The 25572-nt window shown below is 43.0% G+C and overlaps 1 protein-coding gene across 3 annotated transcripts in view; it reads left to right on the forward strand.

Annotated features, from left to right (window-relative positions):
• Window positions 1–552: 552 nt before the first annotated feature.
• The window catches only part of USP28 (ubiquitin specific peptidase 28), a 59604-nt gene continuing 34584 nt past the window's right edge, over window positions 553–25572 (forward strand). For all 3 annotated transcript variants that reach the window (XM_088017411.1, XM_028105978.2, XM_028105979.2), the window contains exons 1-3: window positions 553–657; window positions 18098–18175; window positions 19214–19346. In XM_088017411.1, coding sequence (XP_087873537.1) covers window positions 601–657; window positions 18098–18175; window positions 19214–19346 — 268 coding nt within the window. In that variant the 5' untranslated portion in view covers window positions 553–600. The remainder of the gene's footprint in view (window positions 658–18097; window positions 18176–19213; window positions 19347–25572) is intronic.

The following is a 25572-nucleotide window of genomic DNA, read 5'->3' on the forward strand; positions in this document are numbered from 1 at the left end:
TCCCTGAAGACGACAGTAGTCCTTCCTGTCCCCGGGCTTCCGAGCGGCTGCGCGGCCAGGTGGGAAACCTTACAGCGCGCGGTCCCCAGACAGGTTCCCAGGTGGAGAGCAGTTTTAGCTCTTCCGTGGGCTGGCTTGAGGCAGCAGCGAGTCCTACAGATGAGTGGGTTTTGAGGGCAGAGCGCCGAGAAACGGACTTGGGGGAGCCGCTTCCGCGCTTCCCAGGACCATTTCCTGGGCGCCAACAGCTCGGAACGCAAACGCCCGGGGGCGGTGCCACTGACCGTTAGCCGTGGGCGGGGCCTGAGGTCACGTGACCCGCGCCGGTTCAGAGCCCGGCGTGGGCGGGAGCACGCAGAGCCCCTCGGCCCTCGGCCGCGCGCCTTGCGTGCGCGCGCAGGCGGGGGCGGGGCGTGTGGGCTGAGCCTCCGGCGCGCTCTGGGGCGGAGGCGGGGCCCGGACGGGGCGGAGGGCGGGGCGGGGCCTCCTCCTCCTCCTCCTCCTTTTTCTCCTCCTCCGCCTCCACCTCCTCCTCCCTCTGCGAGGCTGGGCTGGCGGCGGCGGCGGGAGCCGGATGATCCGCCGAGGGGCGCCTCGGCCATGACTGCGGAGCTGCAACAGGACGACACGGCCGGAGCAGCCGACCGACACGGCTCGGTGGGCCCCGCGGCGGCGAGCGGGGGCCGGGGGTGGCTCGGGGTCTCGGGAGGGGAGGGGGCTGCGGGGCGCGGGCCGGAGCGGCGCGGGGCCCTGGCGGGCCTGCGGGGCTGCGGGGCATGGAGCGGGCGGGGGCTGCGGAGGGCGCCGGGGCTGGCTGGGCGGGGGCGAGGGCGGTGGGCCTGGGAGGGGGCTGAGGTCCATGCAAGGCTCGGATCCCGGGCGAGCTGAAGTTCGGGGGGAGTAGGTATTTTGGAGAGCCAGCTATAAAGGGCAGGACGTGGGGTGGTGTGCATCAGGGATCTTTAGGGGGAGCGGTCTTGGGCCCTGACCTGCGTGAGAAACTTCCAAAGAGGGCAGCTTAGGTGGGTTTTGTGGTTTTTAGTTTTAAGTCCCTTTTATGGCAGTACTGTTTTAAAGTGTCTAAAGCAGACCGAACTTACCTGACTTAAAGCCGGGATTGATCAACACCTTGTGAAAGACCAGGGGTCCTGTTTACCACTCCCTACCTTCCCTTACCCCAGCACGCCCGCTCCTTTTTTCTTTTCTTTCTTTCTTTTTTAAATAAACTGCGAGCAGCCTGCCCGGTGCATTCATCAGTAGATTTTTAAGGAGGGAGGAGGAACAGCGCGATGAATAGAAGGTATTCTCATAAGTGCCTTCCTGTTCTATTATCTAAGAAGATTGAAATCAATACAAGGATTTCTGGGCTAAGTTGGTGAGAGTGAAACACTGGTTTGGGAGAAAATCAAAGGGCTGATAATGCCGTGTGTAGAAACTTGGTAAGTGGGCAATTTGAGAATGTCTTCTAATGTTACTTTGGAAAGTTATAACTTAACACCACCTCCTCACCCCTCAACTGCCGTGCTTTTTCGACACCGAATGGGAGACCCGTGCCAAGTATTCCAATGAGAGTCTGGAAATGAGGAATTTCATAAAAATATTTATCATACAAAGCTGTCAGATACCTCCACGTGGGAAACCTTTTGTGCCTGTTTATTCTTTTCCTGCTCACAGGAGACACGTGGTGTATAGTGAACACATTTCCTTTTTAATCTCCTCCAGGTCCTGGGCTCCAAAATGAAAGTAACATGGATGGTACTTCACGTGCCGCTGATTTCTAATGGAGATGCTGTGGTTAGGTGTTCACAAATACCTATCGGAATCTGAGGCAGGATTTTCTCTGGTTTTACGGTCATTTCTATTTGTTTTTAGGACAGTGACTTCAAAACAGGTGGGAAAAATCCGAGTTTTGAGATAGTTGTGTTGATTTAGAGAAGAGGCTATTTTAAGGGAGAGTAGGTCATATTTAAATTTGTTCGGGGACCAAGTGCCTGGTCATCAACAGCATCTTGGTTTACCTCTGCCACAGTTTGAGTAGTGACCACTCTCTCAGCACTCTGAGGGTTTGTATGTGAGGTGTTTGATGAGCACTTGTATGTAAGTCATAGCTATTTTGGGAAAACTTGGAACTCGGTTGGCTGTGGCTGGCTGGAGTACCCTGACTCCTGGCCACCTGCAGAGTGATGACATTCACTGTTCTTCCCAGTGATTCGCCCCATACAGGCAGCCGATAAGCTTGGAATGCTTGATAATGTTTGCCCCTTTTGTTTTTGCTAAGGAAAATGCTTGAAATTAGCAGGCTAGGTTGAAGGAATCTTATCTAGGGAAAGTACGTTTCACATCACAGAGGAAAGATTTTAATAATTTCCTCATCTTGATGAGTTTCATGTTAGAACGGACTCTATTTCAGCTTCTCTGAAGCACTCTGCATTTCCCTTAAAGCGTCTTTAATTGTTCTGGTTGAGAAGAGCTATCCTCCCCTGACACTCAGAAGCTATTTAAAACCTAGAATGCTGCCCTTCCCTTATTGGTCAGTTGTGCACGGGACAGACAGAACCCTTTATAGCCTCCCAAGAATTTTAGTGAGAAAAATGCAGCACCCTTGGAATATGTTCTCAGGATGTCCTAGAGTCTGAAAGAAGGTGCTTTGTGATATCGCTAAACACCCCACACTGCAGACAGATAATTCGAACATCTACAGAGATTTCTTACAGACAGGTTTCTGTGTTTTAATCAGCTCTTGACTTAGATAAAAACCAGCAGCAACATTTACTGTTACTGTAGGATAAACAACTTGAAGTCAGGTTGGTTCTTATAAACCTGTCATCCTTGGCAGCTGCCTGAGGATTCATCACATGTTCCTGACGCTAACTGGAGCCCTATGAGAACCTGCCAGTTTCAGTGAAAATTTAACGTCCTTTTTGCTTTCTCTTGATTTATTGGCTTTTCATTCGCGTTTATCTTGTCTCGTTAGTTGTGATTTTTGGAACATCAGCCAGTCAGTGCTTGGTTGGCTCTCACAACTTTAATGCCTCTTCAGCTGCAAACAGTTTCTGCTCACACAATGAGTACAATATTTGTAAAAAGCACTGACAAGTAACGCCTCTCCAGGCAAGATCTTTCCATGTGTTATATTTCATCGAAGAAATGTAAGCAGGAGCCAAGTGAAGCAGATGTTTTTTAAGGAAAATAATGATGCTGGTAATAGTAGGAGCTAACGTTAATTGAGCATGGAGTATATGCCAGACCCTGTGCTCAGAACGTAACCCGTGTTATCTCAGGACTTACAACAACTCCATGAAGTTTTCATATAGGAAGGCTTATATTTGCTAAACAATTTGCCCAAGATGACCCACCTAGTAAATGGTACAGCTAGGATTGAACCCAAGCTATTCCGAGTCTAAGAGCCCAAGATAGCCTTGATCCTACTTCTTAGTCAGTGGACCCATTGTCTTAGGTCAGAAACTTTCTTTGACCCTCCAGAACTCTCCTGATGTTTTAAACTCCGTCCTCCCTGCATTCTTTCTAAATACATAGTTTCTTTTCTCCTTGGCTGAGCCTGCTGCGATCAAGAGATGGGGTGGTTTTTGTTTTTGTAAGGAGATGTCTTATGTTTTTTCCTTTTGTTTTTCCTCTTAATTATCTCTTCTCTCGGTGTAAGAGGCACCACCCTTCCCTTCTTCCTTTATTTCTTAGAGATGACTCTAGATCCGTGGTGTCTGGAGAGCTTTTGGATTGTGATTGCTGGAGGAGGATGTACTGGCCTCAGTGGGTGGAAGCCAGGAATGCTGTACAGGATAGGCCCCCAAAACAGTTATCTGGCCCCAAATGTCAATAGCGCTGAGCTCGAGAAACCCTGAGCTAAGTGATGTCTCTTCTCGCTCGTCTCAATTATCTTGCATTTCCTTTATTCTGGCCTAAGCCCCAGACACCTTCGTTGTCTTCTGTTCTCTTGAGACTCAAAATGTGGTCCATGGACCAGCAGCATCTGCATCACCCAGGAGCTGTTGGAAACGTAGAGATTTGGGTGTGCTAGAGCCAGCTTGTATTGCCTTTCCAGCTGAATGTGGCATCTCTTCCCAACTCTGTGTCCAGTGACCTCATGTTGGTAGCTTGAAATCATCATGGTGGGAGTATTTATACCAAGGAACTAAACAGGCTCCACAAATCAATGCACCACGGTTTCGGCCTCCACCCTGGACCTGTTGAATCGCAGCTTGCCTTTGGATAACATCCCTGGGTGATGCCTTTGAGAAACTCTGTCCTACAGTGCACAATTCCCACTTTCCCTTTGGCTATGCACAGGTGTCCCCAGTCCTCCAACAAAACAAAAACAACATCGACTTCTGCCCTGCCCAGCTGTTGACCTCACCCAGCACCTTCCTTTTGTTTACTTTTTGACCAGAATTTTCTAAATCCATCTGTTTCTTAAGTATTTTCTCAATTATATTTTAATTTCAACTCACTGTGGAAAACTTGGGAAACACAGACCCTTGCAAGATTTGCTCTTGGCTGATAGGAGGCACAGCCCCCAGACTGAGGCAGATAGGTTCCCAGGTTGCCCCACAGAGCTTATGGCAGCAGCCTCAGGGCAAGAACCCGGTTAGGAGATGGTGTGGGGGACCAGTGTAGGCTCCAGCTAGTAGAGGGCTGATTGCCTGGAGGCATGCAGAGAGGCTGACCAGGCAGCAGAAGGTTAGATTGTAGGGCAGTGACTGTTTGTATGTGGTCAGCATTCCCCGGGCCACCCGACGAGAGCCTTGCCAATAGTAGGCTTTCAGTATTTGTCTCTTGAGAATGAAACTGATCTCTTGGAGGTGACCAGGGATTAACCACCTTCTGGTGAAATCTGTGGCCTTACAGAGGCCCCAGATACTCAAGCCCCAGTTTCATGCTTTTGTATGTGATGATTCCTCATCGCCCCTGTTTGGTTGATGTTTATCGTGGCATTTGACTTTATTCCTACCTACTTTCAATTGTTCTGCTTTTTCTTAAAAACTAAAAACAAAAACAATAAAACCAAAAACTTTCCAAAAACTTTCCTAAAAACAAATCGTTTGCCACACAGTCTTATCATAGACAGAAGAACTGTAGTTGGCCCTCACTTCCGAATTGGCTACATTATTTTACAACTTTCTTAGGAAAATTAGCCCTGGAAAAGATGTTTGAGTTTCTCCTCCTCATCTTGCAACTTGAGGGTATAGAAGGAGTTCTTACACAGTGACCTGTTAGTACCCTCACTGTACAGCTGCCTTACTTTCTGAACTCCCTCCCTTGGACATTTGGGACCTGTATTATTCTGGTTCTTCTGCCTTTCTTCTCATTTAGGGGCTAACCTGTTAGCTTTCTTGGCTGTTATGTTCCTTTTACTAACTTCTTCCAAATCTGCATCTGGAATCCCGACTTGCAAATGACTTCCCCTCCTCTATTTGCAAATGCTGGTTAAACAGTGGTACTTGCATATCCGCATCCTTGGCTCTAACCATGTGCTGCATAGTGACTTTTGCCACAGGCCTGGGAATATCTGCCTGTAATAATGGTATCTGCCATGTGCCAGGTATGGCCCAAAGCACTTTTCGGTGCATTCTGTATATTTACAAAAATTCTGCAAAGTATGAATTATTATGTCTTATGACTGATGAGGACACTCAGACTCAGCTCTAATAGAGCTTATAAGGGCCTAATATGAGATTTGAAATTGAAGTCTGTTGGCCTCCATGTTGCAGATGGGAAATGGCTTACTTACTCAAGCTCAAATGCTTAAGTAGCAGGGCTGGGACTTCGAGCCACTCCCACTTTCTACCTGGAACATGTGTCTTTCTTTTTTTAAAGATTTTATTTATTTATTTGACAGAGAGAGAGAGACAGTGAGAGAGGGAACACAGACAGGGGGAAGCGGGAGAGGGAGAAGCAGGCCTCCCGCCGAGCAGGGAGCCCGATGCAGGGCTCGATCCCAGGACCTTGGGATCATGACCTGAGCTGAAGGCAGACGCTTAACGACTGAGCCATCCAAGAGCCCCGACATGTGCCTTTCTAAAACCAGCCTTTTCAGGGACCTGGGTGGCTCAGTTGGTTAAGCATCTGCCGTCGGCTCGGGTAGGATCCCGGGGTCCTGGGACTGAGTCCTGCATCGGGCTCCCTGCTTCTCCCTCCCTCTGCTCCTCCCCCCGCTCACGCTCGCTCGCTCTCTCTCTTAAGCAAATAAGTTAATAAAATATTTAAAAAATAAAACCAAACTTCTCAACTGCCACTTGATGACGTATGATGTGCTTTAAGGGATGCTCTCCTTGAACCCACCACAGAGCCACCTTGTGAAGTTACATTTAGTGTGAGGAAGAAGCAGAAGCTGCCCAGTGATACAGCTAGTAAGTGATCCCGCCAAAACCATAGCTCACGTAGTTTTCTCCCAATCTCTAGACGAGTTTTGTTGGACAGGCAGGTCACAATATTCGACATTTCTATATTGTTTTCATTTTACTAACAAATCCTGAACGTGTTACTTCATTTGATGGTCATACTAGTGCCGCCAAAGTTTGTGGTTTACTTTATTTTCCAGATGTGGAAATTGAAGCCCTGGAAAGTGGAGATTTACTCAGAGGCTAACGTGTGGTGGGACCTGGGCTACGTAACACCATTCCCACTATCCAGGCTTTCTACATAAAAAGGGAGGTCAAAATACCAGACAGAGAAAGCCAAATTAAAGATCTGCATGAGTAGGCAGGCACACCTGGGTGGCTCCGTGGGTTAAGCGTCCAACTCTTGGTTTTGGCTCAGGTGTCCTGGGATCGAGCCCCACATCGGACTCCGCACTCAGCGGGGAGTCTGCTTGAGGATTCTCTCTTTCCCTCCCCCTCTGCCCACACGAGCATGGTCTCTCTCAAATAAATAAATAAATAAATAAATCTTTAAAAAAAAAAAAAGATCTGAGTACGTGCTGGCAGCATGCTGCATGATGGCTGGTGGTCAGTTTAAACTTAAGTTATCCCAAACAAATATTTTTTCTCTAATACTCTTGTCCAGGTTAGTACTTCCCTGCTGTCCTTTTTCTTTTTTGGTTGTGTGTGTGTGTGTGTGTGTGTGTGTGTGTGTGTGTGCATGTGCAAGCACAAATCTCTCTTGATTTCATTCAATTGAAGTGAAATTCACATAATATAAAATTAACCATTTAGTTTTATTTTATTTTTAGAAAGAGCACAAGCGGGGGGGAGGAGCAGAGGCAGAGGGAAAGAGAGAATCTTTTTTTTTTTTTAAGATTTATTTATTTGAGAGAGAGAGAGATTGAGAGAGAGAGAGCATGGGCGGGAGGGAGAGAGAGAATCTTTAGCAGACTCCGTGCTGAGTGCAGAGCCCAATGTAGGGCTTGATCTTATGACCCTGAGATCATGACCTAAGCCAAAACCAAGACTCAGTCACTTAACTGACTGAGCCACCGAGGCGCCCTAGGAAAGAGAACCTTAAGCAGGCTCCACACTCAGCATGGAGCCCAACACGGGGCTCAGTCTCACGACCCTGAGATCATGACCTGAGCAGAAATAAGAGTCAGACGCTTAACTGACTGAGCCATCCAGGTGCCCCCAAATTAACTATTTTAAAATATCCTGTCCAGTGACACTTAGTATATATATTCACAATATTGTGACCTCTGTGTAGTTGTAAAAACATTTTCAAAACCCCAAAAGAAAACCCATATCCACGAAGCAGTTACTCCCTATTCCTTCCTTTGCCCAGCCTCTGGCAGCACAGATCTGCTGTCTCTCCATTGACTTATTAGATATTCCATATAAGTGGAATCATACAATATGTGACCTTTTGTGTCTGGCTTCTTTTACTTAGTATAATGTTTTCAAGTTTCATCCAAGTTGTAGCATCTATCGGTACTTCATTCCTTTTAATGACTGAGTAATATTGCACTTTGTATATTTTATCCATTTTTCCTTTGGTGGACATTTGAGTTGTATCCACCTTTTGGCTCTTATGAATAGTGCTGCCGTGAACATTCGACATTCGTGTACAAACGTTTGAGTACCTGTTTCCAGCTCTTTTGGGTATATTCCTAGAAGTAGAATTGCTGGGTCATCTGGTAATTCTGTCTTTAACTTTTTGGGGAACTGCCAAATTGTTTTCCACGGCAGGTGCACCATTTTACATTCCCACCAGCAATGCACAAGGGTTTTAATTTCTCCACCTCCGTCCTCTCCAAACACTTGTTATTTTCCATTTTTGTTTTGTTTTGTAACAGCTATCCTTATGTGTGTGAAGGGGTATCTCATTATGATTTTGATTTGCATTTTCCAAATGGCTCATGTTGAGCATCTTTTCATATGCTTATTGGCATCTTTGGAGAAATGTCTGTTCAAGTCCTTTGCCCATTTTTGAATTGCATTTGTTTGTCTTTGGTTGTTTGAGTTGTAAGAGTTGTAGTCTGGATACTAGACCTTTATCAGATTTGATTTGGAAATATTTTCTCCCATCCTGTAGGTTGTCATTTCATTTTCTTGATAATGTTTTTTGATACACAAAAGTTTTTAATTGTGGTGAAGTCCTGCTTATCTATTTTTCTCTGTTGCTCATGCTTTTGGTGCCATATCTAAGAATCCATTGCCAAATCCAAGATCATGAAGATTTGCCTCTGTGTTTTCTAAGAGTTTTGTTGTTTTGGGGCGCCTGGGTGGCTCAGTCATTTAAGCATCTGCCTTAGGCTCAGGTCATGATTCCAGAATCTGGGGATCAAGCCCCGCATTGGGCTCCCTGCTCAGCGGGAAGCCTGCTTCTCCCTCTCCCTCTGCCCCTCCCCCAGCTCATGCTCTCTTTCCTTCTCTCTCGCTCTCTCAAATAAATAAAATCTTAAAAAAAAAGTTTTGTCATTTTATCTCACATATTTAGGTTACTGATCCATTTTGGGTTAGTTTCTGTGCATTGTAGCGATAGGGGTCCAAGCTGATTCTTTTGCATGTGAATATCTACTTGTCCCAGCATCGTTTTTTGAAGAGACTATTTTTTCCCCATCAAATGGTCTTGGCACTGTTGTCAGATATTGATCGACCATATATTATAGGTTTTTCTAAATTCTCAGCAGTATTACACTGGCAGGATTACTGTAGCTTTTTAATTACTTTTGAAATCCAGAAGTGTGAGTCCTCCAACTTTGTTCTTTTTCAATATTGTTTTGGCTGGTCAGGGCTCATTGAAATTCCTTATGAATTTGAGGATCAGCTTTTCCATTTCTGCAAAAATGGCTGTTGGAAATTTGACAGAGATTGCATTGAATTTGTAGGTCACTTTGGGTATAACAATATTCAGTCTTTTGTTATGGTTAATTTTGTGTGTCAGTCGGATTGGGCCCCAGCGTGCCCAGATATTTGGTCAAATGTTATTCTTGGTATGTCTGTAAGGGTGCTTCTAAATAAGATTTGAATTATAGACTGAGTAAAGCAGATTGCCCTCCCTAATGTCTGTGGGCCTCATGCACTCAATTGAAAACCTGAATAGAACAAAAAGGCTCAGTAAGAGGGAACGTCACCTACCTGACTGTTCAGCTGGGCCATTGGTCTTCTCCTGCCCTCAGCCTGGAACTACATGTCCAGCTCTCCTGGGTTTACACCTTGCCAACTGAAGAGTTGAGGACTTACAGCCTCTGTAATGGCAAGAGCCAATTCATTATAACAAATTACTTCTCCCCTGCCACCCTGACAGGAAACTAGGAATACAGTGTTCATTTACACACACACACAAGCACGCGCGTGCACGCACACACGCATCTGTTGTTCTTTTCCCTGGAGAACCTTGACTAATCCAGTCTTCCAGTCCATCAACCTATCTTTCCATTTATTTAGGTTTCCTTTAGCTTTTTTCTCAGTGTTTCACGCTTTCCAGAGTTCAAGTCTTGGTTAAATTTATTCGTAGGTATTTTATTTTTCTGGATACTATTATAAATGGAATTTTTTTTTTAATTTCCTTTTTAGATCATACGTTGCTGCTGTATAGGAACAGCTGATTTTTGCGTGTTGATCTTGTATCAACTTCGCGGAATGTGTTTATCAGCTCTAGTAACTCCTGTAGATTCTTTGGGGTTTTATATGTCCTGTCATCTGTGAATAGAGATGGTTGTATTTTTTCCTTTCCAATTCAGATGCCTTTTATTTTACTTGCCTAATTGTTCTGGCCAGGACTGCCAGTACACCGTTGAATAGCATTGCTGAAGGTGGGCATCCTTGGCTTTTCCTGATTTTAGGGAGATGGCTTTTGGTCTTTCACTGTTGAGTATGATGCTCACTGTGAGTTTTCATTTTTTTTTAAATAAAGGCACTTTATCATGTTGAAATTCTCTTCTGTTCCTAGTTTTCTGATTGTTTTCATCATGTAAAGATGTTGAATTTTTGTCAAATGCTTTTCCTACATCAGTCAAGGTGATCAGGTGTTTTTACCCTTCATTCTGGTGGTGTGGTGTATTACATTGGTTGGTTTTCTTGCTGGTGTCCTTTTATGTCCTTGCCAGCAGCATTCTCTCAGGCATCCAGTTTCAAATATTTGACTACGCTTCATTTTTCCATTCTCTGAGATGTTCACTGTGTGTCCTACCTTTTCAGTTCTCCTCTCGGCACCCTCCCTGTCTCATCACACTTGTGTATTCGGTACTCAGTTCTACCTCATGGTTAAGCTTTCTTTCCCTAGTCTTATCTCCCTTTGAACTAGCTGTTCACATATGCTAGATTAATCCCCTTAAAGCACCCTTATTTTCCCTCATATTTATGCCCTGCTGAGGGACCTGTGATGATTTTCCATTGTTCATCAGATCAAGTCCAAACTCTTGCTGACATTTAGAACCTTTCCTAATCCAGTCCCACACCACCTCTCACGTCCCGCTTATTTATCACAAATAGAAACTGCACACTGAGTCCCACCTAATAATAACTTTTAATTTTACTGTTAGATTTGTAACACAGTAAGCACGTAAGTTTGGTTTCCTATATCTTTGCCCTTATTTTCCTGGTTTCTCAACCTTCGTGATATATTGCTAAAAATGGCATTTTCTCTAATTTGTGAAGATGCATTCCATATGTCCTTATTGTAAAAGCTTCCCAGACTCCTTTCTTGGAATTGACTGGGGCATGCATTCAAAGAAGTGAGAAAGTATTGTCTTAAGGTGTTCGACAGTATGAAAAAAGCAAGTTGCTGGACACGATGTTCAATATGAAAAGACATACTCATGTGCATAGGCCACTTCTGGAAAGATATATCGGAAATTATTAATAGTGGTTACTCCTGGGAATTGGGACTGGGTTGGACAGAAGAGAGAAATTCCTTTTCACTCTATCCTTTCGTGCTATTGGAATTGCTTTGTGCATTTGAAAAAAAGAGGAGAAACAATGATTAATTCCTTTTTTCTCCTGGCTTTTAATTCCAGTTTCAACCTCTTCTACGCTATATGAGTGGCTACATCTTAAAAACTTTTAATGCCTTTTAGAAACTTTGGGCCATGGGCGCCTGGGTGGCTCAGTTAAGTGTCTGCCTTCGGCTCAGGTCATGGTCCCAGGGTCCTGGGATCGAGTCTCGCATCGGGCTCCCTGCTCCGCGGGAAGCCTGCTTCTCCCTCTCCCACTCCCCCTGCTTGTGTTCCCTCTCTCGCTGTTGTCTCTCTGTCAAATAAATAAAATCTTAAAAAAAAAAAAAATCTTTGGGCCAGTTGATGAACTGAAACAGTCCTTTTCACCATGTTACCTACTTTTCACGTCATTGCAGTATGTTATCAAGTAGCCCTATTTCAGCGGGTTTAGTTTTACCCACCAAAAACTGCTGTCATTTTTAGGAAGTCCTATCCTTATGTCATGTTGTGAGTAAATCGGAGTTGTTGGAATAAACATGGATTTGTTCCTGGAAGGAAAACCGAGAAAGCACGAGGGACTTCCTTGGCCAGGTCCTTGTTTTGTGGAAGGTGGGAGGGTCCGTGTCAGTCTCTGAATGCATTTAAGACCCTGATGTCCAGACTGGATTTCTGGAGTTGCTGCTATATATTTTCTTTGATTCCTAAAGCTCTTCTTTTGCTTTCCTTGGGTACTTAAGTTTTGTTTTAAAATTGGAAAAGCCGATCTTTAATTTTGGAGGGAATTCTATTGACAAAGAACTTTGGTACGTCTTTGGAGTAAAAGAACATTTATCAGCTATTCACTTAGTTTCAAATTTAGAAATATCTTTGGAAGAATAGACAGTTGAGATCTGGAAATGTGTGTGTCAGAATGATAATAGCATCCCTGTTTGAAGGAATGGAATAGTCCAGAAAGCTCCTCACCGTGATGCTAAACTGGGTATTTTAAAGATAAAACTCTTAATTAGTAATCTCACAAATATGCCTCATCTGATCAAAGAGAGTTTGATTTTAGTTGCGGTAGGATTCGACCAGTTAGTGTTTATTATAAAAACTCGATACCTTAATGTTTTTGTTATGTGACTAGTCCTGTTCACGGCTTACTATGTGATGAATGATTGTCTTTGCTTTAAGAGAAGGGGACTGGATTGGACCAAAATCACCGAGGAGCTGAGGTCAGAAAGCTTGAGTTTCTTCTTTCTAGAGATTTGTGTGTACCTGTCTTTCTTCACTGCCTCTGGGCAAGGAAAAAAGAGTCCTTTTTGTTTTATGAAAACAATGTGAATTTCGCCAAGGAAATGCAAACCTGTTGGCTCTTGCCAGTTATTTGGCTTCATTAAGCCTGGAGCTCAGGCTTTGTCTTGTCTCATGTTGGGTGTGTACTGTGTATATATAGCCTCGTAGTTAGGGTGAAATTAATATTTAAGTCAGCTTCTCGTCAAGTACCCGGAAAAACTGCGTTAGTAATACAGTAGGACTCTAATAAGCTTAATATGTCTGTTACTGTAAAACTAATACTTCGTATAGAGCACTTTTTAAGATTTGGGTTGAGGGGACTACAGAGAACATAGGTTTGGCTAAACATTCATGAGAGTGAGTCGTGTTATAGCAGCTGTTTGTGTGTGTCATAGCATGGCTTAATCCTTGTGAAATTTACTCAGGCTTGTAATAGTTCCTTTTTGATTTCTCTTTTTGAAAAAAAGATTTTATTTATTTATTTGAGAGGGGAGAGAGAGAGAATGAGCGTGCGCATGCATGCTAGCAGGGGGAGGGGCAGAGGGAGAGAGAACGCCAAGCAGACTCCAAGCTGAGTGCAGAGCCCGAGGCAGGGCTCCATCTCACGACCCTGAGGTCATGACCCGAGCCAAAATCAGGAGTTGACGCTTCACTGCCTGAGCCACCCGGGTGCCCCTGATTTCTTTTAATTCAAGACATTTGGTGACAAAATAGGTTTTGTAAGCTCCAGTTTCCTGATCTGCACAATGAAGGTGATGATTCCTACCTTTTAGGGTTGTTACAAGGATTGCAAGCACGCGGGGGCGACAAAGGTTCCTGTTACAAAGAGGGTGTTTATGTGTTCGTCCCACCTGTTGCCAGAACTGTCCCTCAGATTAGGTAGTATGTTGTATGATTCTTGCCTTTACGTGGGCAAGAATTTCACATTTGAAACAGAGAACCACATGATGAGAAATGCCAGGTAAAGACGGGGAAGTCCCTTTCATTCACAAGCTCACTGATTCCCTCAATATGGGAGATTAGAAAGGGAGAGAATAGTGCAGACCAGAGTTCTTGGGGACAACTTTGAGGAGGAGGTAAAATGAATGTAGCCCTTGACTGTAGGTTGCCAGAATGTAGGAGGCATTCCTGGAGGTAATGAAAGTAACACTTGAAGGCATGAGAGAGGATGCATTTGTGAGGTAGAGAACCAGTGGGAGAAAAGATTGAGCAGGTTAAGTGTAGAATCAGATAATTCTTTGAATAGCAAGATCAGGAGTTTGGATTTGAATTAACAGGTAGAGTATTATTCTTGGAGTTGTACAAAATGATCTTACATAGTTGTCATCTGCGCCCAGTAGCTTTTAAAAAAGGGAAACCAAGTTTATTTTCTTTCCCTGTGTGTACTGTTCTAGATGTGTCAGTATTTCACTGCTTATCTATTACAAAGTGGAGAAAGGGGAGTGGAGCTTGAATCCATGGCCAAATATAACGATTGGTGAATTGTTTAACACTTGAATACCATATTTCATTGACTCATATTTATTTGGCATTCTGAGGTCTCTGAAATTGAGATGCTCCTTACATTTACTATCTCCAAGTAGCAGAGGTGATGTACTTAATCACTGTCTGCACATGTATGGGCTTGGTCAGAGCTGTTCCTACTGCCATGACAGTTGAGTTATATGTACTGTTGGTACCACATGTTAGTTTACTCTTCGCTTTAGAAGATCACACTGTGTGGGCGCCTGGGTGGCTCAGTTGGTTAAGCGACTGCCTTCGGCTCAGGTCATGATCCCGGGGTCCCGGGATCAAGTCCTACATCGGGCTCCCTGCTCAGCAGGGAGTCTGCTTCTCCCTCTGACCCTCCTCTCTCTCATGCTGTCTCTCATTCTCTCTCTCAAATAAATAAATAAAATCTTTAAAAAAAAAATAGAAGATCACACTGTGATTCAATGCTTAAGTGGGAAAAAAACTGGATGAAGAAAGGCATAGAAACAGAACAGCAGGGTATAAATTTGATTTTATGTGAGGCAAAATATCTGTCACTGGAGGAATGAGCAGTTTCATATTTTCTTGCAAAGCTACAATCAAGTGTTTTATGGGACCTAAGAAAGGAAGATAGCCTAGGTATATTAGGTTTTGTCACTGAGAAACATGCAGAAGAACTGCTTGTCACATGCCGGGCAGTGCACCTGGAAACAGGGAAACCTGCTATAGTTCTCAACATAAATAAGGCATTTTAGAGCTGCCGGAAGCTGGTGTGACCCAATTCATGTGTCTCCTAGGACCGTCGTGAAGGCATCCTATCCTAGCTTAAGTGGGCAACCGTGTTTCTCCTTAGTGGCGCATAGAATAAGTGTGCTTCTCATAACGAATGGCACCTTAGATTCAGTCAGAAATAGCATTTACCTCCGATACAGCCCTTTCCTGACAGTGACTGCTTTGGAGCTGACTGTACCATGACATGATCAGTCGTGATTGTGATGACAGGGATCTTGGGAAGCTGCAGAGACCCAGGTCACAGTACAGGCGCAAAATAATTGCCTGGTTTTGCACGAAATAGGTGTTCTTGCCTGTTTTCCTGGTCTTCTCAGTTACAGCTCAGCATAGAGTGCAGATACTGGAGGCAGGCGGCCCTTTACTAGCAATAACCTTGTGTAAGCGCCGTGACCTCCCCGTGCCTGCTGTCTGTCACACGGGCCTAGCACCTATCCCAGCTTTGTTACGAAGGCGAAATTAGTTAAATTAGTTAATACAAATGAAGTGTTTATAACAACACCTGGCTGAAAGCAAGCAGCGTATGTTAGCTGCTATTTTTGGCATTATTTTCTGTGAACCCTAAGTGTCAGTTGGTACACAGAGTAGTTTGAGGTGAAGGTATGATTGTCAATCCTGTTGCTACCTTGTTGGTTCCAGTTTAGGGCTAATATCGCTGCTCACTTCCTCCTCCCAATTATAGACAGTCCCTGACTTACGATGGTGTAGAAGTGATACACATTCAGTAGAAACCATACCCTGCATTTAAAATTTTGATCTTTTTCCCAGGCTAGCACTGTGCGACATGCTCCTCTCTGGTGACGCTGGGCAGGGCCAGTCAGCCACTCGATCTTGAGGGTCAGCAACCATTACACTTACAACCCTTCTGCACCCCTACAACCATTCCGGTTTTCACTTTCAGAACAGTACATCCCATGAGATGTTCAACACTTTATTTGAGTGTTTTAAATGAGTCCATTTTATAATGGGCTTTGTGTTGGATGCCTTTCTCCCACTGCAGGCTAATGTAAGTGTTCTGAGCACATCTAAGGTCAGCTAGGTGAGCTATGACGTTTTGGAGCTTAGGTATATTAAGTGCATTTTCCACTTAATGATATTTTCAGCTTACAGTGGGTCTACTGGCATGTGACCCCACCATAACATTGAGGAAGGTCTGTATTATCCTGCCCTTTTGGGGGCATATTGATTTTGATTTTTTAGACTATTGCGTATGATTGAGATACATAGATTCACACACTTTTATACAATAAAATAAAATAGAATTAGAATTTGTTTGGAGAAGAAAAACCTTGTTTTTATTGTTTGTTTTTTAAAGTTTGTTTTTATTCTTTTTAGAGAGAGTGCGCACAGAGGGAGAGTCTCAGGTCCGTACTGAGCGCAAAACATGACTTGAGGCTCGATCTCACGACCCTGAGATCATGACCTGAGCTGAAATCAAGAGTGGGATGCTTAACTGACTGAGCCACCCTGGTGCCCCCCCAAAAAACCTTTTTAATACATTATCTAAAAATCCATGCTTGTGTTTCCCGCATTAGCCAAGACTAAATCTGGACACCTTTTAGTCTGATAGCACTCTCCCAGTATACAGGCAATGACTGCCTTTGACAAGACTCATAGCCGCCAAGACTGCTGGTCTCAGCAGGGTCGGGTTCCATTTCTAGCCTATGACCGTGGCCCATGACTAGAGCAGCAAGGCTGTTGATGCTTTTCTGAGCACTGTGCAGGGCTTGTTTCAGTTAGTTATTTCTAGTTGTGTGATATTTAAGTGTTGCATTGGTCCCTCAGCTGTTGAAAAACATAGGATACTATTTCTGTTACAGCTGACAGTGAACGTAGACTGCCTCTTGGAGACGTATTACTAACTGAAGGATAGTTGATGGGAGTCATCAAGTATTGAATTGAGGCTTAATTCTAGAATAACCTTAGGAATGATTCCCTCTCACTGAATTAAATTTGAACTATTTCGTTTTCTTTCTTTTTTTTTTTTTTAAGATTTTATTTATCTATTTGAGAGCGAGAGCACAAGCAGAGGGAGAGGGAGAAGCAGGTTCCCCACCGAGTAGGGAGCACAACGTGGGGCTCCATCCCAGGACCCCGAGATCATGACCTGAGCTGAAGGCAGATGCTTTAACTCACTGGTTAGTGAGTTAAGCTAGTTCAGGCGCCCCTGAACTATTTCGTTTTCAATAATCATCTAAAAGAATTGAGCCAACCAGTTCTTTATATTGAACTTGCTTATAAAAATTAGGTGTTTTGTGTCATCTTTTGTCTTTGTGAAAACAAGGTAAAACGTTCCAGTGAAGATTTGAAAGGTGCAAAGGGGTTATAAACTGAGCTTGTGGTGGCTGAAAGCTAACAAGATAGGTTTTTCCATGATTTCGATTAATGACGGGAAAGCATTCCACAGTTTATTCCCTCTGGGATTTTATGTATAATTCAGAAAATCTTAGTTTTGTCTATACTTCTTTTTAAGCAATCAAACCTGTAGTTTTAAATATGATGTTGGTGGTATCATTTGTTAATTACGTGATTAGAAATTTATTGTCAGTAAAAAATGACACACAAAAAAGGCATGTGCAGTGAAGCTTAAAATAGCACATCTTCACATCCATGCAAATTCCCTGGACTCCTTATATGACCTAGTTATGTATTACTCACAGAAAGAAAAACCTCAGGCACTTTCAGCTACTCCGAGAGCTAGATATTACATTTAAGTGTTTTATATACTTAGTAGTTTTATTGTTTACTCATAATTTTTCCACAAGTGCCAAAAGCATTTTTCATGATTAAGCTTTTAAAAGAGTAAAAATTTGGCATTTGTATTTTATCTTTTTTATTTCTTTATTTTTAAAGATTTTATTTATTTGTTTATTTCTAAGAGCACAGAACCGCCATTAGTGGGTTGGCGGGGAGAGGGAGAGAGAATCCCAAGCAGACTGCGCCGAGTGTGGAGCCTGACATGGGGCTTGATCCCATGACCCCGAGATCGTGACCCAAGCTGAAACCAAGAGCCAGAGGCTTAACCAACTGAGCCACTCAGGTGCCCCAAGATTTGGCATTTTAGCATGTGTCTGACAGTCAGTACCTTCTTGTTTGGAGCTTTCCGATTCCTTAAAGTAAAATACACAAGTCTCAAACATGATTATCCAGGTTACTTGTACTTAAATTCTTTAAACGTATCCAGCTTTACTTTGTGACTGACCTGTCTATGTTTTTTGTTTGTTTGTTTCTCAAATATAGAGCTGCCAAATGCTGTTAAACCAACTAAGAGAAATCACAGGCATTCAGGACCCTTCCTTTCTTCATGAAGCTCTGAAGGTTAGTTTCAGGCCGCTGTTAGTCAACAGGCTTTAAAACAGTTGTCCATATCATAGTTATCTTGGGTCAAGCTGTTTTTATGCCAAAATGAAAGTGCACATAGGGACAGGAGCTCTATCGGTCAGATGACCCAGTATCATCAATGGCCCAATAAGGTGGGGGAGAAGTTGGGGATGGGGAGCGACTCAACTGGGGGGCACCCTGCAGGGCAGAAGAGATTTAAGAAATGCATCAACCAGTTGCATTGTGTAGCCTTTATATGGATCCTGACTCAAACACACACACTAAAAAATCTTTGAGTTAGGCAAGTTTGAGCCGGTGATTTGATATTAAAACACTTGTTACTATTAAGGTGTGATAATAACATTGTGGGTTATATTTTTGAAAAGATATGTTCTGATGTACTGATAAGATGCTTAGGATTTGTTTGAAAATGTCTGGGAGAGGTTAGGCGGAATAGGTAAGTTTGAGCCTGACTTGTTATTTGTTGAAGGTGAGTGGTGGCTGCCTGGGCTTCAGCTATACATTCCCTTTGCCTCTCCCGTTGTATATGTTAGAAAGTTTTCCGAATAAAAAGTTAAAACCAAATAGAAATGTGATCACCACTATAGGTTATGGTAACTGCTTGTCATGTTTGCTGTAGGGGCCGGCTTCATTTAGAATCTCTGTTTTCATGGCCAGCCCCCTTTTGACACACCATGCCTTAGCTAGCGTGTGAAATTGGAGTAGTAGCAGCCAGAGCTACTGAGACCAGATCTCAGCAAGATTTCATTCTTGTTTGCATGGGGTGGGAAATCGGAACGTGGCGGCTCCCCTCCTGTAAACCAGGAGTTTGATAGATGCTTTGAGCATGGTGCACTCACTGTCCTCCACCATACTGTCTTTCTTCTACTTCCTACCCAAGAATTATGGCCTGACTTACTCAGAATGTCGCTGGGGTAGTGAGGAGTTAAACCAAAAAACTAATTCACTATTTTAAATTCTGTGATGCTTTACTTTTGAAATGTCTGGGGTTTTTTGTTTTTTTTTTTCCCTTAGGCCAGTAATGGTGACATTACCCAGGCAGTCAGCCTTCTCACCGAGGAAAGAGTTAAAGAGCCCAGTCAAGACACTGTTGCTACAGAACCATCTGAAGTAGAGGGCAGCGCTGCCAACAAAGAAGTTTTAGCAAGTAAGTATATGCTGTCTTGGTCCTGCTGTGAACTAGCGGAAAATACGTGAGTTTCCTATCGATCACATCAACCCTTTTGGAGTAGTGCTAATCATAGCTAATTATTAAACCATCACTATGTGCCAGGCCTAATTCTAAGCAATTACATGAATTCATTCATTCATTCATTCTGCATTTATTTAATGAGCACCTACTATGTGCCAAGCACTCTTTTAAACACTGGAAATAAACAGAATCCTTGCCTTCATCTAGCTTACATTCTCGTGGGGGAGATCACTAAATCAATGAGGAAATTATATGGCATGTTAGAATGATAAGTACCATAGAGAAAAGTAAAGGATGGAATGAAAGAAATGAAAAAAGCGGCGGGGATTGGATTTTTACTAGTGGGGCCTTCTGAGAAGGTGAAAGGGAGCTGAAGGAGTCAGTGAGGTCTTAAGACAGGGATGTACGCCACCTGCTCAAGGACAGCAAGGAGGCTGGAGCTGAGGCTTTAGTGGGTGAGAGGTGAGGCCGTGGAGGGACCAGGAGTCAGGTCCTGCAGAGACTCATTGCGTGCTTGGCTTTTCCTCTAGCTAGAGACTAGCCAGCGGAGAGCTTGGAGCAGAGGAATGATGTCCACCTGTTTCCATTTCCTAAAGGTCATTCGGACGGCTCTGTTGAGAACAGAATTGCAGGGGCAGGTAATGAGCATGGGTCAGAGCAGGGAGCCCTGGACAGTCAGGACACTTTGCAGGGTCTGGCGGTGTGGGCTAGCGGGTAGTGGTGGGAGGGTGAGGAGTATCTGCTGAGTGGGATTTTCTTACGAGATAAGGGATGTGAAAGAGAGAGGACTTAAAGGCAGCTCCAGGTTTTTTCCTAAGCAGCAAAAATGCTGTAGTTGCACTAAGCACCCTGGGAATGGCTGCCGCTAGAGCAGATCTGGGTGTCAGATGAAGGAAGTGCTGAGTTTGAGGCACGTGCTAGACGTCAGGTGGAGTGTCGCAAAGGCAATGAGGATCCAAGCACGTGACTCGGGGAGAGATCCGGCTGCAGAGAGAGAAAACTTGGAATCGTAAACCTGTGAATGGGATGTGAAGTTAGGGGACCAGGTGAGCTTTCCAAGGGGTTGGGGTGCACGGAAGGGAAGAGGTTCAGTGACTGAGCGGTGGATACACCCAGTGCTTAGAGGCCGGGGCAGGTGAACAATGTCCAGGGACATTGGAAGAAGATCAGGAGAGCTGGGAGAATGGGACTCTGGAAGCCAAGGAGGCTTCCTGGAAGAGGGAGCCATCAGCTAGGGCAGATGGACTTAATGGATATTTGGACTTTTTGCAGTTTTGAGCTATTCTGAATAATGATGTTATGAATATTCATATCCTTGTATATCTCTTTCAGTACAATAATGACTCTTCAGTAAATGTTTTTCTTTTTTTAGAGAGCACGTGCGTGTGCATGCGCCTGCACCGGGGGGAGGGGCAGAAGGAGAGAGAGAGAGAATCCCAAGCAGACTCTGTGCTGAGTGTAGCGCCTGATGTGGGGCTCGATCTCACAACCCTGAGATCATGACCTGAGCCAAAATCAAGAGTTAGACGCTTAACCAACTGTGTCACTCAGGTGCCCCAACGTTTTTCTTTTTAAAATTCATTCCTGTTGAAGGTTATAAATGGTTCCTTTATTTTGACTGGTGTATAGTATTTCATGGTCTGAATATACCACAGTTTATGTATTTGTTTATTGACTTGGGTTTGTTTCCATTTTTATTTTTTATTTTTTTGCTATTATAAAAAAGGCTGCTGTGAGTTGTTTGATTTGTGTTTCTATTACATGTATGCAAGAGTTTCTTTAGTGTATATACCTAGGAGTGTAATTGGTAGGTGGTAAAATATGCTCGTCTTCAGTTTTATAGGCAATATTCTCCAAAATGATTTTTTAACTATTTATTAAATTCCCAGTCACAGGATTTGGGGATAACTGTTGCTCTCAAACTTGTTAGATTATAAAATTGTTGCCCATTTTTTTGATAAAAAATATCAAAATATCTTGTTTTCAATGAGAATTTTTTTACATTGGTAATGAGATTGAACATCTTTTTCTTCTTGACCATTCATGTTTCCTTGTAAGTGAAATTTCTCTTTATGTCTTCTGCCTCAATTTTTCTGTTTGTTTGCTTTTTTCTGATTGATTCTTGATATCATCTTATTGATAATAAGCTTATTCTTGATACATCTCTTGATGCTGACCTTATATATATTTGATATTAACCCACTCTTTTGGCTTTGTGTGTTGCAGACATCTTTTCCCTATTGGTGACTTGTGTTTTCACACTATGGTGATGAACTAAATAGCTAAATTTTATTGTAGTTGCATTTATTGGTCTTTTTCTGTGATTTGTGTTTTTTGTTTAAGAACTCCTTCTATACCTTAAAGTCATAGGATTTTAAAATCCTGATGTTTTGCTTTTCACATTCTTTAATTCATCTGAAGTGGATTTTGGGGGAAGGGGCAAGGCATAAGGTAAGGATACAGTTGGATTCCTTGCCACCCTCCGGCCAGATACAGCTACGCAGTTATCCTAGTATTAAAGGATACTTTTATTAAAAAGGCTTTACTTACCCACTGATCTGCAGTATCAGCTCTGTGTTATATTGGATTTTTATGTTTCCCATTCTATTTCACTAAGTATCTGTTTTTAATTCTTTAGGATATATACCCATGAGTGGAATTACTGGGCCGTGTGTTGAACTTTCTTGGGTTTTTTTTGTTTTGTTTGTTGTGGTTTTTTTAGATTTTATTTATATATTTGAGAGAGAGAACACATGTGTGCTTGTGTACAAGTTGGGGGGGGAGCAGAGGGAGAGGGAGAAGTAGATACCCCGCTGAGCAGGGAGCCCAATGTGGGGCTCCATACAAGGACCCTGGGATCATGACCTGAGCCAAAGACAGATGCTTAACTGACTGAGCCACCCAGGCACCTCTAACTTTCTTGTTTTAATATTTCTAAAAGAGAACTGTTTTCATAGCTGCAGCATTATCACATTTTAAAAATTAATAATTCCTTAATTTCAAACACCAGGGTAGAAGTCTCCCTGATCATCTCATTAACAATATATTTGCAGTCGGTTTGTGAACATAATGATCCAGATGACATTAAAACATTAAATATATTTGAATGTCTTTTAAGACACTCTTTACGGGCACCTGGGTGGCTCAGTCGGTTAAGCGTCTGCCTTCAGCTCGGGTCATGATCCCAGGGTCCTGGGATCGAGCCCCGTGTCGGGCTCCCTGCTCAGTGGGGAGTCTGCTTCTCCCTCTCCCTCTGCCCCTTCTCCGCTCGTGCTCTCTCTCGCTCACTCTCTTTCTTAAAAAAAAAAGATAAGACACTCTTTATTTCCCCCTCTCTTTTTTTCTTGCAACTTTAAGGTCCAAAGCAATCAAGTCCTTTGTTCTCTCAGATTTCACATGTCCTGAAATTTGCTGATTTCATTCCTGTGGTATCTTTCAGTGGATTTTTCGGTCCCCTGTCTTTCCTAGAGACTTAGGTGCTTAATTGGCACGACTGTGTCACAGGTAGGGCCGTGTGTACAGTGTATCTTCTTTTTTGTCATATCCAAGAAGCAGGGAACATCCCATTGCCCTCTTTGTGTGTCATTAAAATTGTTAGTGTGTTCAGAATACTATCAGCTTGATGCATTTATTATATAATCCCCCACCTAGTGTTTCCTGCAGCCATGGGTGAGTGTTGCTGTCATTCTTTTATTTTATTGGAGATTTCATAATTTATTAGTTGGGATTCTGTTTTTCTTAGTTGATAACAACACATAACATAAAATTTACCATCTTAACCATTTTTAAATGTGCAGTTCAGGAGGGTTAAATATGTTCGTCTTGTCATGAAACAGATCTCCAGAACTTTCTCATCTTGCAAAACTGAAGTCTGTATCCACTCAACAATAATTCCGCATCCCCCCTCCCTTCGGCTCCCAGCAGCCACCATCCTACTTTGTATGATTTTGACTGCTCTGGGGACCTCCTTTAAGTGGAATCCCACAGTATTTGTCCTTTTGTGACTAGCGTACTTCACGCAGCGTAACGTCCTCAAGGTTCGTATTGTAGCACGTATCAGAATTTCCTTCCTATTTAAGGCTGAGTCATACTCTTGTATCTAGATACCACATGTTGTTTACCCATTTATTCATCGGCTGATATTTGGGCTGCTTTCACTGATTGGCTGTCGTGAAGGGTGCTTCTGTGAACATGGATGGTGCAAATAGCTCTTCGAGACCCTGCTTTCAGTTCTTTTGGATGCATGCCCAGAAGTGAGATGGCTGGCTCAGATGGTCGGTCTATTTTTATTTCTTTGACAAACCTCTGTACTGTTTTCCATAGTGGTTGCTGCACTATTTTACAGTCTCACCAATGGTGCATCAGCGGTCCACAAGTCTCACCACATCTTCACCAACACTTGTTATTGTTTGTGTGTGTGTTTTTTTTAATAGTCATCCTGATGAGTTTGAGGTGATACCTCATTGTGGTTGTGATTTGCAGTTTCTTTGATGATTAGTGATGCTGAACCTCTTTTTTATATGCTTGCAGGCCATTTGTGTGTCATCTTTGGAGAAATGTCTATTCGAGTCCCTTACCTATTTTTTAATTGGGTTATTTTATATTTTGTTATTGAGTTGCAAGAATTCTTTATAGATTCTAGATATTAACCCTTTTATCATGTATATGTTGGCAAATGTTTTCTCCCATTCTCTGGGTTGCCTTTTTATTCTATTGACTCTATCCTTTCATGCACAAAAAAGTTTTTTTAAATTTTGATTGAGTCCCTTTTGTCAATTTTTATTTTTGTTCCCAGTGCTTTTGGTGTCATATCTAAGGAATTGTTATTAAGTCCAATTGTCCTGAAGCTTTGTATGTTTATCCTTTTTTAAAAAAAAAAAATATTTATTTATTTATTTGTGGGGGAAGGGCAGAAGCAAGGGGAGTGGCAGGCAGAGGAGAAGCAGGCTCCCCGCTGAGCAAGGAGCCCAGTGCTAGTCTCAGTCCCAGGACTCTGGGATCATGACCTGAGCCAAAGGCAAACGCTTCCAGTTGAGCCACCCAGACATACCTTTATGTTTAACTTTTTGAAGGACTGCCAAACTCAGTTCTTCAAACTTCCACAGCAGCCGTGTCATTTTGTATTCTCACCAAGAACACACAAGGGTTCCAATGTCTCCAAATCCTCATCGACATTTGGTATTTTCCTGTTTTGCTTTTTGTTTTTGGTAATAGCTATCATAATGGGTTCAGAATGATATCTCATTGTGCTTTTGATTTGCATTTCCTTAATGGCTAATGATAGTGAGCGTCTTTACATGTACTTACTGGCCAGTCGTATATCTTCTTTGGGGAAATGTCTATTCAGATTCTTTGCCCATTTTTAATATTGGGCTATTTGTTCTTTTTATTATTCTCTTGCAGGAGTTTTTAAAACATATTCCATATATGTAGGTGTCTTAGCACATACATGATTTGTGAAAAATTTTTCCCCCTTTCCACTTTCTCGATGGTGTCCTTTGACCGAAACCAAGAGTCAGACGCTTAACCTACAGAGCCACCCAGGTGCCCCCAGTTTCTTTTATTTTCTTATTGAATTGGCCAGAATATTCAGAACCATGGTGAATAAAAGTCCTGATGGTAGACATTTTTGTCTTAGTCTTGATTTGAAAATAAATGTGTTTTACATTTCAAATTAAGTATAAAGTTTGCTGTGGGCTTTTCTTTTTTTTAATTTTTTAATTTTTTAAAGATTTTACTTATTTATTTGACACAGAGAGAGAGACAGTCAGAGCGGGAACATAAGCAGGAGGAGTGGGAGAGGGAGAAGCAGGCTCCCCACCAAGCAGGGAACCCAATGCCGGACTTGATCCCAGGACCTTGGGATCATGACCTGAGCCAAAGGCAGACACTTAATGACTGAGCCATCCAGGCGCCCCATGCTGTGGGCTTTTCATGGTTACTCTTTCTCAGCCTACGAATATTCTCTTTTCTTCTCAGTTAGCTTGGGGTTTTTATTCCTGAATAGAGGTAGAATGTTGTTATTAAATGCTTTTTCTCTATTTACTGAGATGATGATTCCTTTCAGCATATTCTGCTGGTCTGTTTTCTCATGTTAACTCAGTATTTCATTCTGCAGTTAGCTCCACTTAGTCCTAATATTTGATTTTTTGGGGGTACATTATTGGATTTTATTTGCTAA

Source organism: Eumetopias jubatus, unplaced genomic scaffold (genome assembly GCF_037043125.1).
Source record: "Eumetopias jubatus isolate StellerSeaLion01/CBP00866 unplaced genomic scaffold, mEumJub1_p1.0 scaffold_13, whole genome shotgun sequence".
NCBI lineage: Eukaryota > Metazoa > Chordata > Mammalia > Carnivora > Otariidae > Eumetopias > Eumetopias jubatus.